At 54.0% G+C, this 17982-nt stretch overlaps 1 protein-coding gene across 10 annotated transcripts in view; it reads left to right on the forward strand.

The window, feature by feature from the left end:
- Positions 1-17982, forward strand: part of gab1 (GRB2-associated binding protein 1) — a 51187-nt gene that overhangs the window by 17791 nt on the left and 15414 nt on the right. For all 10 annotated transcript variants that reach the window (XR_004766166.1, XR_004766167.1, XM_035426147.1 and 7 more), the window contains 3 exons: positions 13335-13629; positions 16348-16561; positions 16764-17401. Coding sequence is in view for 8 of the 10 variants with exons in the window: in XM_035426147.1 (XP_035282038.1) it covers positions 13335-13629; positions 16348-16561; positions 16764-17401 (1147 nt within the window). In the remaining 2 variants the exon portion in view is untranslated. The remainder of the gene's footprint in view (positions 1-13334; positions 13630-16347; positions 16562-16763; positions 17402-17982) is intronic.

The raw sequence follows: 17982 nt of genomic DNA on the forward strand, positions 1-17982 counted from the left end.
CGCTCTGCTCTCCGAGCTGAACTCCACCCGACCCCGAGCTCCTGCTCCAGCCGCTGCTCCTCCCTCAGGACCCGAACCCGAGCTCCTGCTCCCGCCGCTGCTCCTCCCTCAGGACCCGAACCCGAGCTCCTGCTCCAGCCGCTGCTCCTCCCTCAGGACCCGAACCCGAGCTCCTGCTCCAGCCGCTGCTCCTCCCTCAGGACCCGAACCCGAGCTCCTGCTCCAGCCGCTGCTCCTCCCTCAGGACCCGAACCCGAGCTCCTGCTCCAGCCGCTGCTCCTCCCTCAGGACCCGAACCCGAGCTCCTGCTCCAGCCGCTGCTCCTCCCTCAGGACCCGAACCCGAGCTCCTGCTCCAGCCGCTGCTCCTCCCTCAGGAGACGTGAGGAGTGATGTGCAGGAGTGAGGGCACTCCTCAGCACCAGGAGGAGCAGGAGGAGGAGGAGGAGCAGCACCAGGAGTAGGAGCAGGAGGAGGAGGAGGCGCTGGACTTTTGGAAGCTCGGTTGAGCCCGGAGTGTGAAAGGAAAGGGTTGTTGGGTGTTGGGAGCTCCGCCATGTTGGACGTGCCCGGCGTGTGACGAGGGGCTGGATCAGGTGACCTGGCTCTTCCTGTGGCCGCTCGCTCCCTCACTGCCGGCCGTTCGCTGAGGCTTTGAAGCGTTCGGCCCATTCTGCCCCGTGCGCTGTGTTTCCCCAGCGCTACTTCCTGTGGCTACGATCCTCACTTCCTGTGTCAGTATCCTGCCCCGGGTTCACTCTCAAATGGCCTGAGGAAGTACACACACACACACACACCTCACACACACACACACACACACACACACACACACACTCACACTCACACCTCACTCACACACACACACCTCACACTCACACACACACACACACACACACACACACACACGGGGTGGGGCTCCTCGCTGTATGTGCTGTGTGTGGTATGCGAGGTCAGGGGCTGTTTGGGCGGGGCTGTGGGACCCCCCTCTTCTCCGTCCCGGGCCCAGCCAGCTGCAGAAGCTGAGGGAGTGTTTGTCTGATGGGACGGGCCTCGCCTGCTCTTTGGACTGTGCGCCCCCCCCCCTCACTCCCAGACCACACCCGGCATTTTGACGGTGTGTCTCCGGTCAGTGTGATGGGGGGGGAAGCTGGGCTGCTTCGCTTCAGTCGAGAGCGGTTCTGTTACGGTTCTGTTGGCAGTTCCGTTGCCGGTTCTGTTACGGTTCTGTTGGCAGTTCTGTTGGCGGTTCTGCGCGTGTGCGCTGGCGGGTTTTCTCTGTCCTTGCAGCGCATCCCCAGTGTGGCTCTGGCGGGAGCCGATGTACCCGCTCTCTCAGATTCGTCTGCGTCAGTCTCCCGCTCTCTCAGATCCGTCTGCGTCAGTCTCCTCCAGTCTCCCGCTCTCTCTGGACGTGCTCAGTCTCCCGCTCTCTCTGGACGTGCTCAGTCTCCCGCTCTCTCTGGACGTGCTCAGTACTCTGTTTGTCTCCTCCAGTCTCTCGCTCTCTCTGGACGTGCTCAGTACTCTGTTTGTCTCCTCCAGTCTCCCGCTCTCTCTGGACGTGCTCAGTACTCTGTTTGTCTCCTCCAGTCTCCTGCTCTCTCTGGACGTGCTCAGTACTCTGTTTGTCTCCTCCAGTCTCCCGCTCTCTCTGGGCATGCTCACTCTCCCGCTCTCTCTGGACGTGCTCAGTACTCTGTTTGTCTCCTCCAGTCTCCCGCTCTCTCTGGACATGCTCAGTACGCGCTGTGCCTCTCTGTGGGACAGCATGAATCATAGCTCCTCAGTGGGCGCTCGTACAGAGGAGATATTCACATGTCAACAAAACATTAACAAGTGTTATTTAAATGCAATTCACAGTGGGACAGGATTATGTATTTTCTTTCTTGAGAATTTATTATACTGGAAGTTCTGAGAAAGTTGATGCTTGGAATTGTTTATTTTTAAAGATGAAAAATTGTTTTCATCTTTGTAAGTATATGATCTTTCAGGGGTGAACAGGTGTGAAATAGGTAGTTTCATGCCGGATATTGCGTGCACCAGAGGTGTGCACTGGAGGGAGTTTAGCCTCCTGCTGAAGAGGATTTTTTTGTGAACTTTGCCAGACAGACGGAGGGCGTGACTCCGCCCATCACATGCTGGGGCGTGGGGCGATGCAGAGCAGGACCGTAAAAACCACAGGAGAACAGACTCCGGGGTAGAGCCGGCATTCTCAAGAGCTCTGAGGGGGAAAGAATGATTAGCAGAGAGCACGGTTTCTGGGCCGAGTATCTGGTTAGTCGCAGTAGTGACATTTCTGAAATATTTGTGGTCAGCTTTTTTAGCTTTTTGCTCTCTAAAAGATTTTTTGGGAAATGGCTCATTGCCTGCCTCCCCTCTTTTGTGCAGAAGTGAGCCTTTCTCAGCAGCGTGTGAAGGCTGAGCACAGAGCATTATTATCCCCCCTGAATGGGGGGGGGGGGGGGGCAGGTTCACAGGGGGGGGGGGGGAGGGCAGGTTCACAGGGGTGGGGGGTGAGGTCAGGTTCACAGGGGTGAAGGCTGCTTTCAGTGTCCTGTGTCTGATCCTGAGCGGATGAGAGGCGGGTGCAGGTGGGCGCAGGCGGGCGCAGGCGGGCGCGTTCGCGGCTCTGGCTGCGGAGGCTCTGGACGACCCGCTGGGCTCACTGCTGAAAAGCAGCAGGGTCAAAGGGCGTCTCCAGAGGTTACGGGATAGAGTGTGTGAAAGGTTCGGCAGAAATCTGCATATTTAATATATTCGGCAGAAATCTGCATATCAGTCTGAACTTTGTTTCTGTTATTTTTTTTGTATACATTTGCTTGTTTTTAAACGACTAGCCTTGGTGTTCTGCTTATGTAGTTCCTCTTTGAATCTGCCTAATTTCTGCTGATTCCACAACGGAGGCAGTCCCATCCTCAGATAGCGATGTGTCATCTTTAACATTCTCTCGATTACACAAAATTTGTTTGCTCTAAAAAAAAATAATTTTGGTAAATTCAGATTCTGCGTGCATTTGATACATTCGGTTGAGATTCCCACAAAGACACTCCTAAGCTTGTTTTTGTTTTCGGGCAGTCAGGAGCATTCCAAGGAAATCTAGATAGCAAAGAAGGCTTCAGTCAAAATAACTCTCATTTCGAGCCACAGCTGTCATTTCCTGACGTGCCCTGGGTCCTGTGATTTGGCTTGGCAGTGCCAGTCGGCTGTTTTACCCGTCTGTGTCTGCTCCAGACAGAGGGGCGTTCTGTCTGCACTGATTTTGCTCGTGTTAAGCGGTTGTCTGTATAAACAGGTTCTTTCAGTAGACCTAACGCACCCTACAGACTTTGTGACCTTACAGACTTAAACTGTTGCAGGGCATTAGTGTGTGAGTGTAGTTAAGAATTCAGCATGTCTTGGGAGAAAACTGTGTAGTAATTTTGGATCTCCAGAGTTTGTCCAGGGACACCAGCATAAGAGAGTCCGTGTGCATGAACACAGACTTATTGACTGCGTTCCTTTAGGGATGAGGGAGAAGCTTTATTTAAGGTCATAGAAGCACTTTCAGCCCTGTTTACATTTTTGTGAATTTATTTTTTTGTATTGTTGCTCTGATATTGATGGTTGTAATGGAATGTTACGATCCACTGCTGCTCCCTCCTGATTGGATGATGCATGCCCTCAGTCTTCGCGCTTTCTGGAGTTGGTGAGCGTGTGGTCCGTATAGAGGACTGATGCGTCTTCAGACTGCCAGCTACAGCCAGTGCAGTTCTGGCTTTGAGCTGTAGGTGTTTCAGTTGTCTGGTCAGACACTAAAGACAGTGGGAAATGGTCGGGAAGGGAGCGGCTGAGCCGAGCCCATGCGTGGCCTTGCTCACGCGTCACTGCGCAGCAGAGTTAGGGTTAGGGTTAGGGTTAGGGCGCATGTGGCTGAGCCGAGCCCATGCGTGGCCTTGCTCACGCGTCACTGCACAGCAGAGTTAGCGCATTTCACCGATGGCGCATGTGGATTTAAATATAGCTCGGCCGTAAGAATCTGCGACATTTTCACACAACAAAGAGCGATCTATGAGCCGCTCAGCGGAGCACAGAGGGACTTTTGTGCGGCCGCCCCCCTCCCGAGCCCCCCCTGCCCCCCCCCCCCCGTGCGGCCTCCGTCACCGAGGCCGCTGCAGACGGAATTCTGACGCTTCTCCCCGAGCCTCTTTGGGGCGGGCCCGCCTGGAGACCTTTGAGTGACGCGCGGCGAAACCACGCCAGGCCGTCACCACGTCTGTTTCGGCTCCAGTCTGGTGCTCTGGGCCTCCCAACCCGTGTGTAAAGGCATCGAGTGTCGGTGCTCACGCTAGACAGCGTGAGTTTCTCATTGTGTTTCGGAGTGATAGGCCCATTATTACAGCCTGACCTCCGCGCACTCGGTGAACTCTGGTGCGGGTGGCTGTGGGCGGGGCTCCTGCAGGTTTGGATCGGTCTCGTTAAGGTCAGCGAACCTCGCCGGCGCTAAGGGGAGTTAGCACGCTCCGCCGTTTACACATCAATAATTTACAGGACAGGGGAAAAAGTCCTCGTCGCGCTCCAGCGCTCGTCTTGCAAACAAAAAAAAATGTTCCAGCAAATCTGCCGCCACCGCTCTGGAGGCTCCTCTACTCTACAGAGACGGAGTTAGTGAGCAGCACGCATCTTTACCAGCTGCACCTGCTTTAGAGTCTAACACTGTTTTTCCCTGTCATTTTAGACACGGCGAATCTGGATGGAGTACGTGTGTGTGTGTGCATGTGTGTGTGTGTGTGTGCGTGTGTGTGTGTGTGTGTGCGCGCGTCCCTGCGTGTGTGTGTGTGTGTGCATGTGTGTGTGTGTGTGTGTGCGTCCCTGCGTGTGTGTGAGATCTACCACCAGTGTGTTCCACAGACTCTGTCCCCCACAGAAAGGCCACTGAACACACAGACACGGGGTCTGTAGCACACGACAGACATTCAGGCTGAACTCAAAGCTGTTTGACGGTGTTACAGCTCTGTAGCTGCAGAATGAGATACTGAGTCAGTGTCTCTCATTAGTACTTCCCCTTTAGGCTGTTCCCAAACCTCCAGTCCCTCTGATAGATCCTCATTTCTGTTCCTACAGAAATTGAATTGATACACCATTACGGTCATATTATGTGATTGTGCCACCAAGAAATTATTTCAAATTAGATTTTAAGCAGATTAATCGGATCCCTCCTGTCACTGTGGCAGTGCCTTCAGAAAGAGGCTGTTGTTCTGGTTGAGATTAGTTAATTGATTGAATTACTGATTGATTTACGGGTCGTTTGATTGGTTGGGCCGTTCTGGAGTCCTGAGCATGTGGCTCCTCGGGCCCTTGTGTGTCGGTCGTGTGCATTGTGTGAATTTGGACCTTAGATGGATCACAGACAGATGTACATACAAGGCATGTGTAAAACTGGCATGTGCAAGTTTCTGTGTGAAAATTGTGTGTGAAAACCTGTTTTCTAAAGAGAATTGAACTGTGCTCGGATATCGCACCTGGGCTCTGATGTTTTTGTGGTGGTCTCTGTTTAGATTTGAAACGCCACATATACAGGTCTTCCATTTCTTGGGGCAGCAGTTTCCCTCCCTGAGTATTGAGGGCTCTGTCCGGGGGGCGGGGGGGGGGGGGGGTGTTTTTCTACAGGCTGATGATGAGGAGCTGGAGATCTGCACTGGGGGGGTCGGGGGTCACAGAAGCCCTGCTGTACGGTCCAGTTCATTTCCCTTTTCTTCCTGGGAGTGTTTTTCATTTTTATTTGCGAATGCCTCGGCTGTCTGTAGGCTGAGTGTTAAATATACCACGACCACACGATGTTTATTCTCTCCCCACCGTCTGTCTCCCTGACATGCTGTTTATAGTGTAAAGTCTATTTGTTTTTTTTTTGGTTTTTTACTTGATGTAAATTAGGCCTTGCAAGCTTATCAAAATGTATTTAAAAGTGCAGTTAATCCGCTGTAATGCATGTCTCACTGGGAGTGAGTAGCCTCTATCGATTTGCCTCAAATTCAGACGTGACCAGAGGAAAGTGATTAATGGGGCAACAAGCTCGAAGACAGCAAGATCTATAGGAGGAGAGCAGTCAGGCTGCTGGCCCCGCTGGATGATGTCACAGTAGGAGGAGAGCAGTCGGGCTGCTGGCCCCGGTGGATGATGTCACAGTAGGAGAAGAGCAGTCAGGCCTCTGGCCCCGGTGGATGATGTCACAGTAGGAGGAGAGCAGTCAGGCTGCTGGCCCTGGTGGATGATGTCACAGTAGGAGGAGAGCAGTCAGGCTGCTGGCCCCGGTGGACGATGTCACAGTAGGAGGAGAGCAGTCAGGCTGCTGGCCCCGCTGGATGATGTCACAGTAGGAGGAGAGCAGTCGGGCTGCTGGCCCCAGTGGACGATGTCACAGTAGGAGGAGAGCAGTCGGGCTGCTGGCCCCGGTGGATGATGTCACAGTAGGAGGAGAGCAGTCGGGCTGCTGGCCCTGGCGGATGATGTCACAGGGAGGAGATTTGGGGAGAGCTCAGAAACAGGCTGGTTCGTGGAGGCTGAGCTGGCCAGCCTTCGGGCGGGGCATGCTATAATTACTCTCTGGAGCTCCTCGACATTGTTGACCTTTGACCTGTGAGTGACGCCATGTTTGGAGCATGCAGACCCTGCTCTATTCCTGGGCTACTTTCGGTATCTGACGTCAGACGCGTGCTGACCCAGGTCTGTCCAGCTGACTGTCACGAGACCCCCTCGCTGGCTCTGCCCCTCAGGCCTGGTTTCTGCAGAATGGGGCCAGAGGCTCTTGTGATGTGTTATCACACGGTGGAGTGGTGTAGCCGGTCTGTGGCGGGGTCTGTGCTGTGATGTAAGACGGTGTAAGTGCCAGCGTGAGCTGAGACGGGCCGGTGGCTGGACTGCTCCCGCATGCTTGCCCTGCTTTCTGCTTCGGGGGGGGGGGGGGGGGGAGTTTAAATATGGCGGTTGGGAGCGCGGTCGTAAAGGCGGTGGGCTGCGTGTGTCTTTGTTTAGCTTCTGCGCGGCGGCTCTGGCTCGGGATCCACTCAGGCTGGACTCATATCTGGGTCTGTGTGCTTTGGCTGTGGTTTCTGTGCCAGGAGCCAGACCCAGTGGAGCTGATTCAGTTCCCTGCCCCTGTGGAGGCCCTTTAACAGACACCGGGGGCATGTAGCATGTGCAACCTGTCACATTCCTCACAAGCCTTTCAGTTCATTTATACTTGAGTGAGCTCATGTACCCTGTGAATGCACTAACATGCTTAAGGGCAAATTTTCAGAGATCCAGTGGATTCTTTTCAGTGAGCCAGCGGATTCAGTTGAGAGAATTTCCCACCCCATCTGCCCCTGAGCATTTTGGAAAATTCCTGGTCTGGCCGTGTGAGAGGATGGCATTTTAAACTGGCGTACTGTATGAGAGTGTGATGGATCTTTGAGTTTGGCAGTTGGAACAGTGTTGATTGTGCTGTTAGATCTTGGTGTTCCCCTGTCTGCTGCAGTGTTTAATCCTCTGTGTTTGTACTTAATTTGCATATTTCTGTGTGTCATATTAAAGTGATATTTTTTCCTGTCACATTCAGTCACTGATGATGCATGCAGCTTCTGGGTGTGCTCTTGTTCTTTGCGTATTTCAGGAGAATGCATGTTTTTAATGATGCCGCTGATGTCATGTTTTGTGAATGAGAGCCCTTTCTGCTCCAGACCATAATAATCAGATTCAGCCCGTTTACAGTAGATGAAAAAACGTAACGCTTGTAAAGCTTCCTCTTATTGCAGCTTAGGATTGTCTCAGCAGAGGGCAGATTTGTTTAAAATTGTAGTTAATAACATAGATGGTTTATAGATTTCAAACAGAAATGGTATTTAATGGGTAGTCTTCTGTTGAGCAGTCAAGCTGTTTTAATCGGAAAATGATTCATGCTCGTTCATTCCTACAAAATACATTTAGCAATTTTTTAAAAAAGTTTTCATTGCACCAGTTAGGCTACTACAGATGTCAGGTTCATTTAGACATCGTACGGCCTCCCTCCTGATCAGTGTTATTGGCTGTGTGGTCATATTTTGTGCAGAATTATGGGGGGCAGGGGGGTGGAGATAATTATATTTCCCAGACAGAAGGCCGGCGGGCTTGCCTCCAGCACAGGGTGTCTCTTAACCTGGCTGGGCTTCCAGTTAAAAACAATCTGCAGGGAGACGCAAGCCATGCACTGGGAGACACAGGGAAACGCAGGGAGACGCAGGCCATGCGCAGGGAGGTGCAGGGAGACGCAGGCCATGTGCAGGGAGGTGCAGGGAGACGCAGGCCATGTGCAGGGAGACGCAGGGAGACGCAGGCCATGTGCAGGGAGATGCAGGGAGACGCAGGCCATGTGCAGGGAGACGCAGGGAGACGCAGGCCATGTGCAGGGAGATGCAGGGAGACGCAGGCCATGTGCAGGGAGACGCAGGCCATGTGCAGGGAGGTGCAGGGAGACGCAGGCCATGCGCAGGGAGGTGCAGGCAGATTCAGGCCATGTGCTAAGGGGCGCAGGCCAGCATTGTGTTTCCAGGCGTATATAAATAGCGGGTGGTGTAATGGGAGCGCTCTCCGCCGCGCTGCACTCTGGGAGGAGTCCTGGGTGGCGTTCAGCCGGCGGCCGCGCTCAGAGCTGAGAGAGCGAGGCATCTGCGCTCGCACGCCCACCGCTCCTCGCTCGCCGGGGAGGAGGCCCAGTTACACAGCGCCTGCTGCTCCAGCCGGGACGCGCTTCACACTTACAGATGACTGAGTGTCATTTCAGCAGAGCCGAGAAACAGCACCTCCCCCCGAAACCGTGGGCCCCCGTCCAGGCCCCGTGCCCCCCCCCCCCGCGTGTTCCCGCCCCCCCGCGCGTTCCCATGCCCCCCGCGTGTTCCTGTGCCACCCCCCCCCCCTGTTCCCGCATGTTTCAAGCCTGTGTTGAGTGTCAGTGTAGATACAGTGTTGAGTGTCAGTGTGGATACAGTGTTTTGTGTCAGTGTAGATACAGTGTTGAGTGTCTGTGTAGATACAGTGTTGAGTGTCAGTGTAGATACAGTGTTAAAGGTGGTGATTGATCTGGTTATATAGTTGATCTCTGTGACTCTTACAGACCTGTCAGCCCTGACGCACGGTGTAGCTGTTTAATAACCGGTGAAATCGCTGTGCCTCCTCAGAAAGCAGGCTGAGTAACAGTGGCGCTGTTCCTCTGGAACGCAAATAGGATTAGACAGCCTCCAGTGGACCTGCAGGTGACACAATATCTGACCCAGAACCTGCCGTAATTCAGAGTGTCCTGTTGGCTCGGTCTCTCAAACCGTCCAGCCAGGAGCTCGTCGTTGTGAAACTCTTGACTTCCGAATGGAACTGCCAAGAATTTCCAAACATTCACACACAGTTGCATATGTTTTTAATAACATTGTTTCCCTTATTGAAAGGCTTCCAAACAAACCCTCCTTGCCTGAATAACCGTGTTGTGCTCTGTTTTTGGGGTGGATGTGAGGTATATTCTGGGATCACGTGAGGATTTACTTTTTGTAATTATATCTTGCATTTTCAGATCATGTATTTTAAAATACTTTAAATGTAAATGTGTTTGAAAGTAATGAAAATGCTTCACATATATATTTGACTCAGGTGCGTTGTGGTGTGCAGACGTGTTGATTTGTGGACCTCATCGCTGTCAGGGGAGCGATCTGCGGCACGCTGCTCCGGTCTCATTTAGACGCGGTTCCTTCCAGCCGCGCAGGTTAGCGTAGCCTGACCTCGAGTTTCTGTGCTGCCCGAAAGGACCTTGTCCGTTCGCCAGAGCAGAAACCCGCGCTGGTTTAGTTTCTAACGGACGCCGGACGCTGATAACGGCGTGTGTTTCAGCACACGCCTGCGCCTTTATCTGGCTGCGCTCCGGAAACATCCACCGTGTTTCTGCGATCATGCTAAGAGCCCTGAGCGCGGGCGGTGAAATCGCTGTGCGACCCTGACGCAGGGTTCTCAGGGCCGATGCGTCACCGTCGCTGTCGGCTGTGTCACGGAGGCGTGCGGGAGAAGGTCGGCTCGCTCTGTGCCCCTGCGTCCGCCAGACGCGCTTTCAGAAGCCAGCCGGTCGGCCCCGGCGGGTTTCTCAGGCGCACTGGGAACGCGGGGAGAATAACGACCGTGGGCCGCTGCTGGGCCGCTGCTGGGCCGCTGCTGGGCGCGTGAGAATGAACCCGTCTCACCCCGTCTCACCCCGTCTCACCCCGTCTCACCCCGTCTCACCCCGTCTCACTCCGTCTCACCCCGTCTCACCCCGTCTCATCTGAGCCACGCAGCCCCTTCAGATTTCATCCATTTGTCAGCGGTGAATGGGCCTTGCATAACTTTTATTATTTTATATGGAACCAAATATTCCTGCGTTATTGAAGGGATGGTGCCACTGCAGTGTATTAAGGCTGAGTTATGGGTTTGATTCACTTTCGTGCTCGTGCTGTGCTTAGGCCAGCCTGTGCCCCGCCATGCCTGAGTCTGTGAAGCCCCGCCCCCACCCCTTTCCTCTGGCCTCCCCTGGCCAATCCAGGCGGATGTTTGGGAAAAGCTGACCTGCCAATCACAGCTCCGTTCTCCCATTAGCACCGCCCCGTGTAACCCGAGCTCTCTCCCTGATGAAATTCGGAGCGTAAGTGCTTCGTCATGTGCTGGAGAAACTGGCTGCTGTTTTTACTGGAGCGCACAGGCTGAGCAGCAGCAGCAGAGGGGCTGAGCAGCAGCAGCAGAGGGGCTGAGCAGCAGCAGAGGGGCTGAGCAGCAGCAGAGAGGCTGAGCAGCAGCAGAGGGGCTGAGCAGCAGCAGAGAGGCTGAGCAGCAGCAGAGGGGCTGAGCAGCAGCAGCAGAGGGGCTGAGCAGCAGCAGCAGAGGGGCTGAGCTGCCTGTGGTGAAACGCGGCCAGGCCGTAAGTGTGGGTGTGATTAGTGTTTATCATGTCATTTGCATTGCACGTACAGATGCAAGCTTAGGTCTGTATTCATCACGTTAGCAAAGAGCATCTGTGCACACTTGATACTGACACCATTCCAGAATAACACGAGCCCAGCAGCACCTCCAGCACTGAGCCTGTCCCAGGCTGGGGAGGCTTGTGTGAAATTAAATATAAAGGCTGAAATGTGTAAATGCCTTCCACACATGCACTTGTAGGCCTACATGTGTGCGTGTGTGTCATAGTCTGTGCATATATAAATACATATTTCAGTGCTGTTTTGGCTCATGATGAATGTAAGAGGAATCAATTATAGCAGAAGACACAGTAATCCAACACTCATCTATCAATTACAGTAATATGTCCAGACATTTGGTCGATGGTTCGTCGTGAGTTGCTGAGTTATGTGGGAAATACGGCCTTTATTTGGCTGCAGGTAAAATCAGACGCTGCTTCTCTGTTGATCCTTCCTGTTGCTTCCATTTTAACCATCGTGGGTCGGCGGGGCGAGGGGCGGAGCGAGGGGCGGGGCGAGGGGCGGACCGAGGGGCGGAGCGAGGGGCGGACCGAGGGGCGTGCTGTATGGGGAGTACAGTCAGCTGCAGGGGTGTTATTAGCAGAGCTGAGCGCCGCCTGTAGCTGTGACTGTACTCCCCATACAGCACGGCCTCGAGTGCCATATCGCTTTTATAGAGCGGTTACTACATATATAAACTATTAATTGATGACACTATATTATTTATTTTGTGATATTATTAAGTGACAGTTTGTGCTCGGAGTGATACGTTTTACACACAGGCTGTTTGATTAACTGTTACTCTGTCGGATTTGGGATCACTGTAGAACGGCGTGTCAGCCAATCAGCATCCAGGATCGAAACAGCCCGTTTCATGGTGAGCATTAGGTGCTGTGGAAGTGGAGTGCAGACATAGCGGTTACTGTGTGTGCAGTGTGTGCGACCTTAGAGCAGTCACAGCCATGTAAGTGCGTTTCACATAATGGCGCAAAAAGAAAACAAGCAAACCACAGATTCCAAAGTTTGCGTAACTCGAAAGCGCAGAGAAATCTGATGCGTTGAATCTGATGAATCCAGACACAGGCCAGCCCTGAGCCTCTGGCATTGTTAAACAGGACTGAGGAGAGAAGCTCAGTCGCCTGTTCACCGTGAAAACACACTACATCACGGCTTCTTCTGTGGCAGTCATTAAACCATTCTGAGAATTTAGAATCCATCGAAAGGAATTAACTTTGTGTATGTGCTGTTGCATCATAATCTCCTTTTGTTCGACGTGATATCTGATTAGTGTTGTTGCACTTGAGTTTGAGCTCTGTCTGCCTACCCCACGTCCCCCTTGGGTTCCTTTCATGGGCTGGTTTAATGAACCAAAATAACCAGAGGACTTGAAGTTGATCACTTCAGTGCTTCTGGTTTATATTTGTAGCTCAGATACAGATGTCACGGGCTTCTTAATAACACCACTCTGGAAAATGCATGACCATGTACAACGTGATCTATGCCCTGCTTCTAACTTCTGGAGACCTGAGAAGCAGGTTATTTGGATCAGGACCCCGACTGGACTGAGAGATCAGGACCTTGACTGGGCAGAGCAGCGCTGTCTCTCTCCTGTATGGTCTCTCTCCTGTATGGTCCATCGCTGTCTCTCTCCTGTATGGTCTCTCTCCTGTATGGTCCATCGCTGTCTCTCTCCTGTATGGTCTCTCTCCTGTATGGTCCATCGCTGTCTCTCTCCTGTATGGTCTCTCTCCTGTATGGTCCAGCGCTGTCTCTCTCCTGTATGGTCCAGTGCTGTCTCTCTCCTGTATGGTCCAGCGCTGTCTCTCTCCTGTATGGTCCAGCGCTGTCTCTCTCCTGTATGGTCCCAGCCTTGTCTCCAGGGCTTGGGCTGTGAGTTGTGATGACTGACTGATGTAATTGCCGTGTCTCCCGATGCCTCTGCGTTTAGTCTGCCCTCCGCGTGGTTATTTTTAGTGTCCTTGGCTTGGCGACGTGGTATTTATGAGTTTGTTTCACTCTCCCACAGTCTGAAACTATTTGTGTCATTTCTTCTGACTTCAGTTTCAACGCTTCTCTTTGTGTACTCTGCTGTTATAAAACCTCGGTATTGTAAAATGTTCCTCGTTTCGAGCAGCGCCTTTCGCGAGCCGCCTTCTGGGTGAGTCACGAAGTGTGTCTGTGATGAATGGCGTCGAGCGTCACTGGAAAGAGGACCTGTGGAGGCGGAGCTTCCGCGAGGCCTGGGAGCGGGTGACGAGCGTCAGGCTGGAGAGCCAGGGCCGAGTCCGGCGAGCGGTGGCTGGTCGCAGGAAGGAGAGCCAGGTTTACGCAACCTTGTCTGATCACCCCATATCTCCCCCCCCCTCCCCCCCCACAGGCATGGAAGAAACGGTGGTTTGTCCTTCGCAGTGGCCGTCTCACCGGGGACCCGGACGTGCTGGAATACTACAAAAATGACCACACCAAGAAGCCCATCCGCGTCATCGACCTCAACCTGTGTGAGCAAGTGGACGCCGGTCTGACCTTCAACAAGAAGGACCTGGAGCACAGCTTCATCTTCGACATCAAGACCATCGACCGCGTCTTCTACCTGGTGGCCGACACCGAGGAGGACATGAACAAGTGGGTGCGGTCCATCTGCGACATCTGCGGGTTCAACCCCACCGATGAGGGTAAGGCCGTCCTTCTCGCGCTCGTTTTGGGCCGCGTAGCCACGCCCGTTTTTGTTTTATTGTTGCTTTGGCGCGTGCCGGTCCGGTCGAGGTCGAGCACACAGGCCCGTTATGGCTGTGCTGCCGTCCATGTGACCTGGGAACCCAAACACCGTCACCAACGAGGGTGTGTGTGTGTGTGTGTGTGTGTGTGTGTGTGTGAGCATGTGTGTGTGTGAGCGTGTGTGTGTGTGTATGTGAGCGTGTGTGTGTGTGTGAGTGTGTGAGTGTGTGTGAGTGTGTGTGAGCATGTGTGTGTGTGTGTGTGTGTGTGTGTGTGTGTGTGTGTGTGAGCGTGTGTGTGTGTGTGTGAGTGTGAGTGTGTGTGTGTGTGTGTGAGTGTGTGAGTGTGTTAGAGGAGAGGGGTGAGGGGGTGTGTGTGTGTGTGAGCGTGTGTGTGTGTGAGCTTGTTTTGTAGGAGCTACTTGGCCATCTTGACAGGGGTGGTTAGGGTAAGTCAGCCTGTCAGTAAGGCTGTTACCCGTCCACCAGAAAGCCTTTAATAAACTTTACTGCATTTCGTTTATTGATGTTTCAAACGGGTGCTTTACTGTGTAAAGAGGAGGACCACTGTACCCCCCCGTCCCCCCAGGGCCCACACGTTTGGGCGGTAGGTCATAGACACAGATGACCAATGCTGACCCCCCCAGCAGTGGGTGGTGCGGGGGGGTTTTCCCTGCGCGAGAGTGAATCCGCTATCGCTCCATCAGAGAGAGGAGAGCTCAGACTGCGTGGCCTTCAGATGGTGACATAAGCGCGGGGGGGCGGGGGGGGGGAGCGTACGCGATGGGCCTGCTCAGAAAATAATAACCTAGAGGCCTTGAGGGAATGCTGTGTGTGTGAGTGTGTGTGTGGGTGGTTAGCTAGGTGGGTCGGTGTGGGTGTGTGTGTGTGTGTGTGTATGTGTGGGTGTGTGACATTAATTGGTTTTCAAAGGAAAATAAAGAGACTGCACACAAGTCGAAAGCAGAGTACATCGTTTTTGAATGTCTGAATATGTGGCCTCTGCTCTGGGGAAAACCGTGTAGCGAGCTTTTATACCTCAGCCCTGTGGAGGCCGAGGCTTTGTTTGCGAGTGTGCGTGAGACTGTGTGTGTGTGTGTAGTGTGTAGTGTGTAGTGTGTGTGTGTGTGTGTGTGTGTGTGTGTGTAGTGTGTGTGTGTGTGTGTCTGTGTGTGTGTGTGTGTCTGTGTGTGTGTGTGTCTGTGTGTCTGTGTGCGTGTGTGCGTGTGTGCGTGTGTGCGTGTGTACGTGTGTGCGTGTGTGTCTGTGTGTCTGTGTGTCTGTGTGTGTCTGTGTGTGTGTGTGTGTGTGTGTGTGTGTGTGTCTGTGTGTGTCTGTGTGTGTCTGTGTGTGTGTGTCTGTGTGTCTGTGTGTCTGTGTGTCTGTGTGTGTGTGTGTGTGTGTGTGTGTGTGTGTGTGTGTGTGTGTGTGTGTGTGTGTGTGTAAGCAGTGGCTTTCTGCGGTGTGATGTATTGCAGTAAAACGCAGTCTTGTGGGGAACCATAGATTTCTCAGAGGTGCATCTCATTTGATGCATCTTAAAGCACTGAAATTAGACTCACTATTTAGGATTGACTGCAAAGAAGCAGTTAAATGCTTTATTTGCCGTAATATTGCTGTATTCCTTTATTTTGATAGCTGTGGAATGAGACCACAGGACTGCAGTAGCTCATGGTGAGCTTGTGTGTACGAGGAGTGAAAGGTCACTTCCCAGCTCAGAGGTCTGACACCCTAATCTCAGTCACTGGGATGGATCGCTCAGGTGTTTTTTTTTAGAATTGGCAGGTGCCTTCTCCTGGACACCAAGCGCAACACCAGGGTTTTAATTGGAAGCGTCTGTGTCCCCCCCCCCCCTCCCCCGCAGCACGCGGCTGAGCCTCTTTCTGGGAGAGTGCGTGTGGAACCACAGCCTCTAAATCACCAAACTCATTTCTCTCTGCTACCCAGCAGCATTCCAGCCCGTCCCGGAGGAAATGGGCTTTCCACCGCCAGCCAGAGAGTCCTTTATGTTCTCATCATGTTAGCGCTGTTAGCGCTGTTAGTCATGTTAGCGCTGTTAGCGCTGTTAGCACTGTTAGCGCTGTTAATGCTGTTAGTCATGTTAGCGCTGTCAGTGCTGTTAGTCATGTTAGCACCATTAGTGCTATTAGCACTGTTAGAACTGTTAGCGCTGTTAGTGCCGTTAGCGCTGTTAGTGCTGTTAGCGCTGTTAGAACTGTTAGCGCTGTTAGTGCCGTTAGCGCTATTGGTGCTGTTAGCGCTGTTAGTGCTGTTAGCGCTGTTAGTGCCGGTAGCGCTGTTAGTGCTGTTAGCGCTGTTAGAACTGTTAGCGCTGTTAGTGCCGTTAGCGCTGTTAGTGCTGTTAGCGCTGTTAGAACTGTTAGCGCTGTTAGTGCCGTTAGTGCTATTGGTGCTGTTAGCGCTGTTAGTGCTGTTAGCGCTGTTAGTGCCGTTAGCGCTGTTAGTGCTGTTAGCGCTGTTAGAACTGTTAGCGCTGTTAGTGCCGTTAGCGCTGTTAGTGCTGTTAGCGCTGTTATCATTGTTAGCGCCATTGTTAACTGGGTTTGCTCGAGTTCAGCCGAGGCCTGTGAAAAAGTGATTGGACAGCGTTGTGTTACGGGCAGGGCTCAGCAGACTCTGATTGGCTGTTTCTCTGTCCCGCCCACCCTGGCACAGATTCGGCGAAGCCCTCGCACCAGTCCAGCAGCGCAGCCATGGATGTGCCCCAGCACCCCGGCCCGGTCACCATGACGCCCTCCCCCATGAACAGCGTGCCCCCCCCATACCAGCCCGTCAGCATCCGCCACCTGGACACCTCGTCCAGCCTGGAGGAGCCGCAGGACTACCTGTGGCTGGTTAACTGCGAGAGCAAGAAGCCAGAGTCCGTCAGGTGAGCCGGGGGGGTGCTGGGGGGGGGGGGGGGGGGGTTGGTCCGATTGTGCTTCCACCGGCTGTACCACCCAGAGGGCGAGTGTGAGGTTGCGTAGTTCTGTGAAGCTAAAGGCAGGTCATGTGACAGTGTGCAGTCCAAGCTGGGGGGTCTGCCTGTGTCTGATCGCTGCGGTGTTTCGTGTCTCCCCGTGTGCGTGCAGACCCCCCACGGGATCCTCCAAGTCTACCTCCTCAGAGACGGACTGTAACGACAACCTCCCCCCGCACCGGACGGCGAGCGCGGCCGCCATGTCCAAGCACGGCTCCGTCAACGGCTTCTTCTCGCAGCCGCCCAGCCTGTACGACTCGCCCCCCCCGCGGGGGGCGTCCCTCTCCACCGAGTCCAGCCTGTACAGCCTCCCCCGCAGCTTCTCCCAGGACACGGTGCTGCTGCCCAAATCGGCGTCCTCGCCCCCGGGGCCGGACGGCGACTCGACGGGGGAGCTGTACGTCTTCAATGCGCCGTCCCGCAAGGCGTCCATGGAGAGCCAGCTGCGGCTGGTGTCCATCAGCTACGACATTCCGCCCACGCCGGGGAGCAGCTCCGCCTACCAGGTGCCCCGCACGGCCCCGCCCGAGGCCTCCGGCGCCGCCCCGGCCGACGTGCCCCCGCCCCGCCCCCCCAAGCCCTCGCTGACCGCGCCCCCCGAGCGCTCGCCCACGGAAAACTACGCCGTCCCGCGCTCGGCCTCGGAGACGGACGGGAACTACTGCGTGCCCCCCAGCGCGGGGGGGGCGGGAGGGAAGGCCCTGCGCAGCAACACCATCGCCACCATCGACTCGACCCGCCTGCGCAGAGGTGGGTCCCTGACCCCGAACCGAACCCCCACCCCGACCCAAACCCCAAACCCCTAACCCCCACCCCAATCCACACCCCAAACCCCTAACCCCTAACCCGACCTGTACGCCAAACCCCAAACCCCAAACCCCTAACCCCCACCCCGACCCACACCCTTAACCCCGCACCCCAAACTCGACCCGCAGTATCTGTACAGTGGTCCTTGTGTGGTATTGCAGGAACTGAAAAGCTGAACAGTTACAACCTGTAGCAGATGTTTTCTAGCATGTTTTCTCCTGTGCTGTGAAATAGAGCCTGTATGGTCTGCTTAGTGGATTCATTCATTTTAAGCAGCTAAAAAGCCCTCAGCTGAGGATTTCAGTGCCTTTGGGATTGAGTGACTCCCCCTGGTGGTGGCAGTCTGACCTGCGGTGAATCACTAACACGGACAGCAAGGTGCTGGAGACAAGCCTATCTGCAGCCTTCAGCAGTGTCCCTTCCACCTATAGCACTATATTTCCACCTTTAGCACTGTATTCCCACCTATAGCACATTCCCCCTATAGCACTAAAATCCCACCTATAACACTATAATCCCACCTA

The sequence above is a fragment of the Anguilla anguilla genome, chromosome 7, assembly GCF_013347855.1.
Source record: "Anguilla anguilla isolate fAngAng1 chromosome 7, fAngAng1.pri, whole genome shotgun sequence".
Taxonomy (NCBI): domain Eukaryota; kingdom Metazoa; phylum Chordata; class Actinopteri; order Anguilliformes; family Anguillidae; genus Anguilla; species Anguilla anguilla.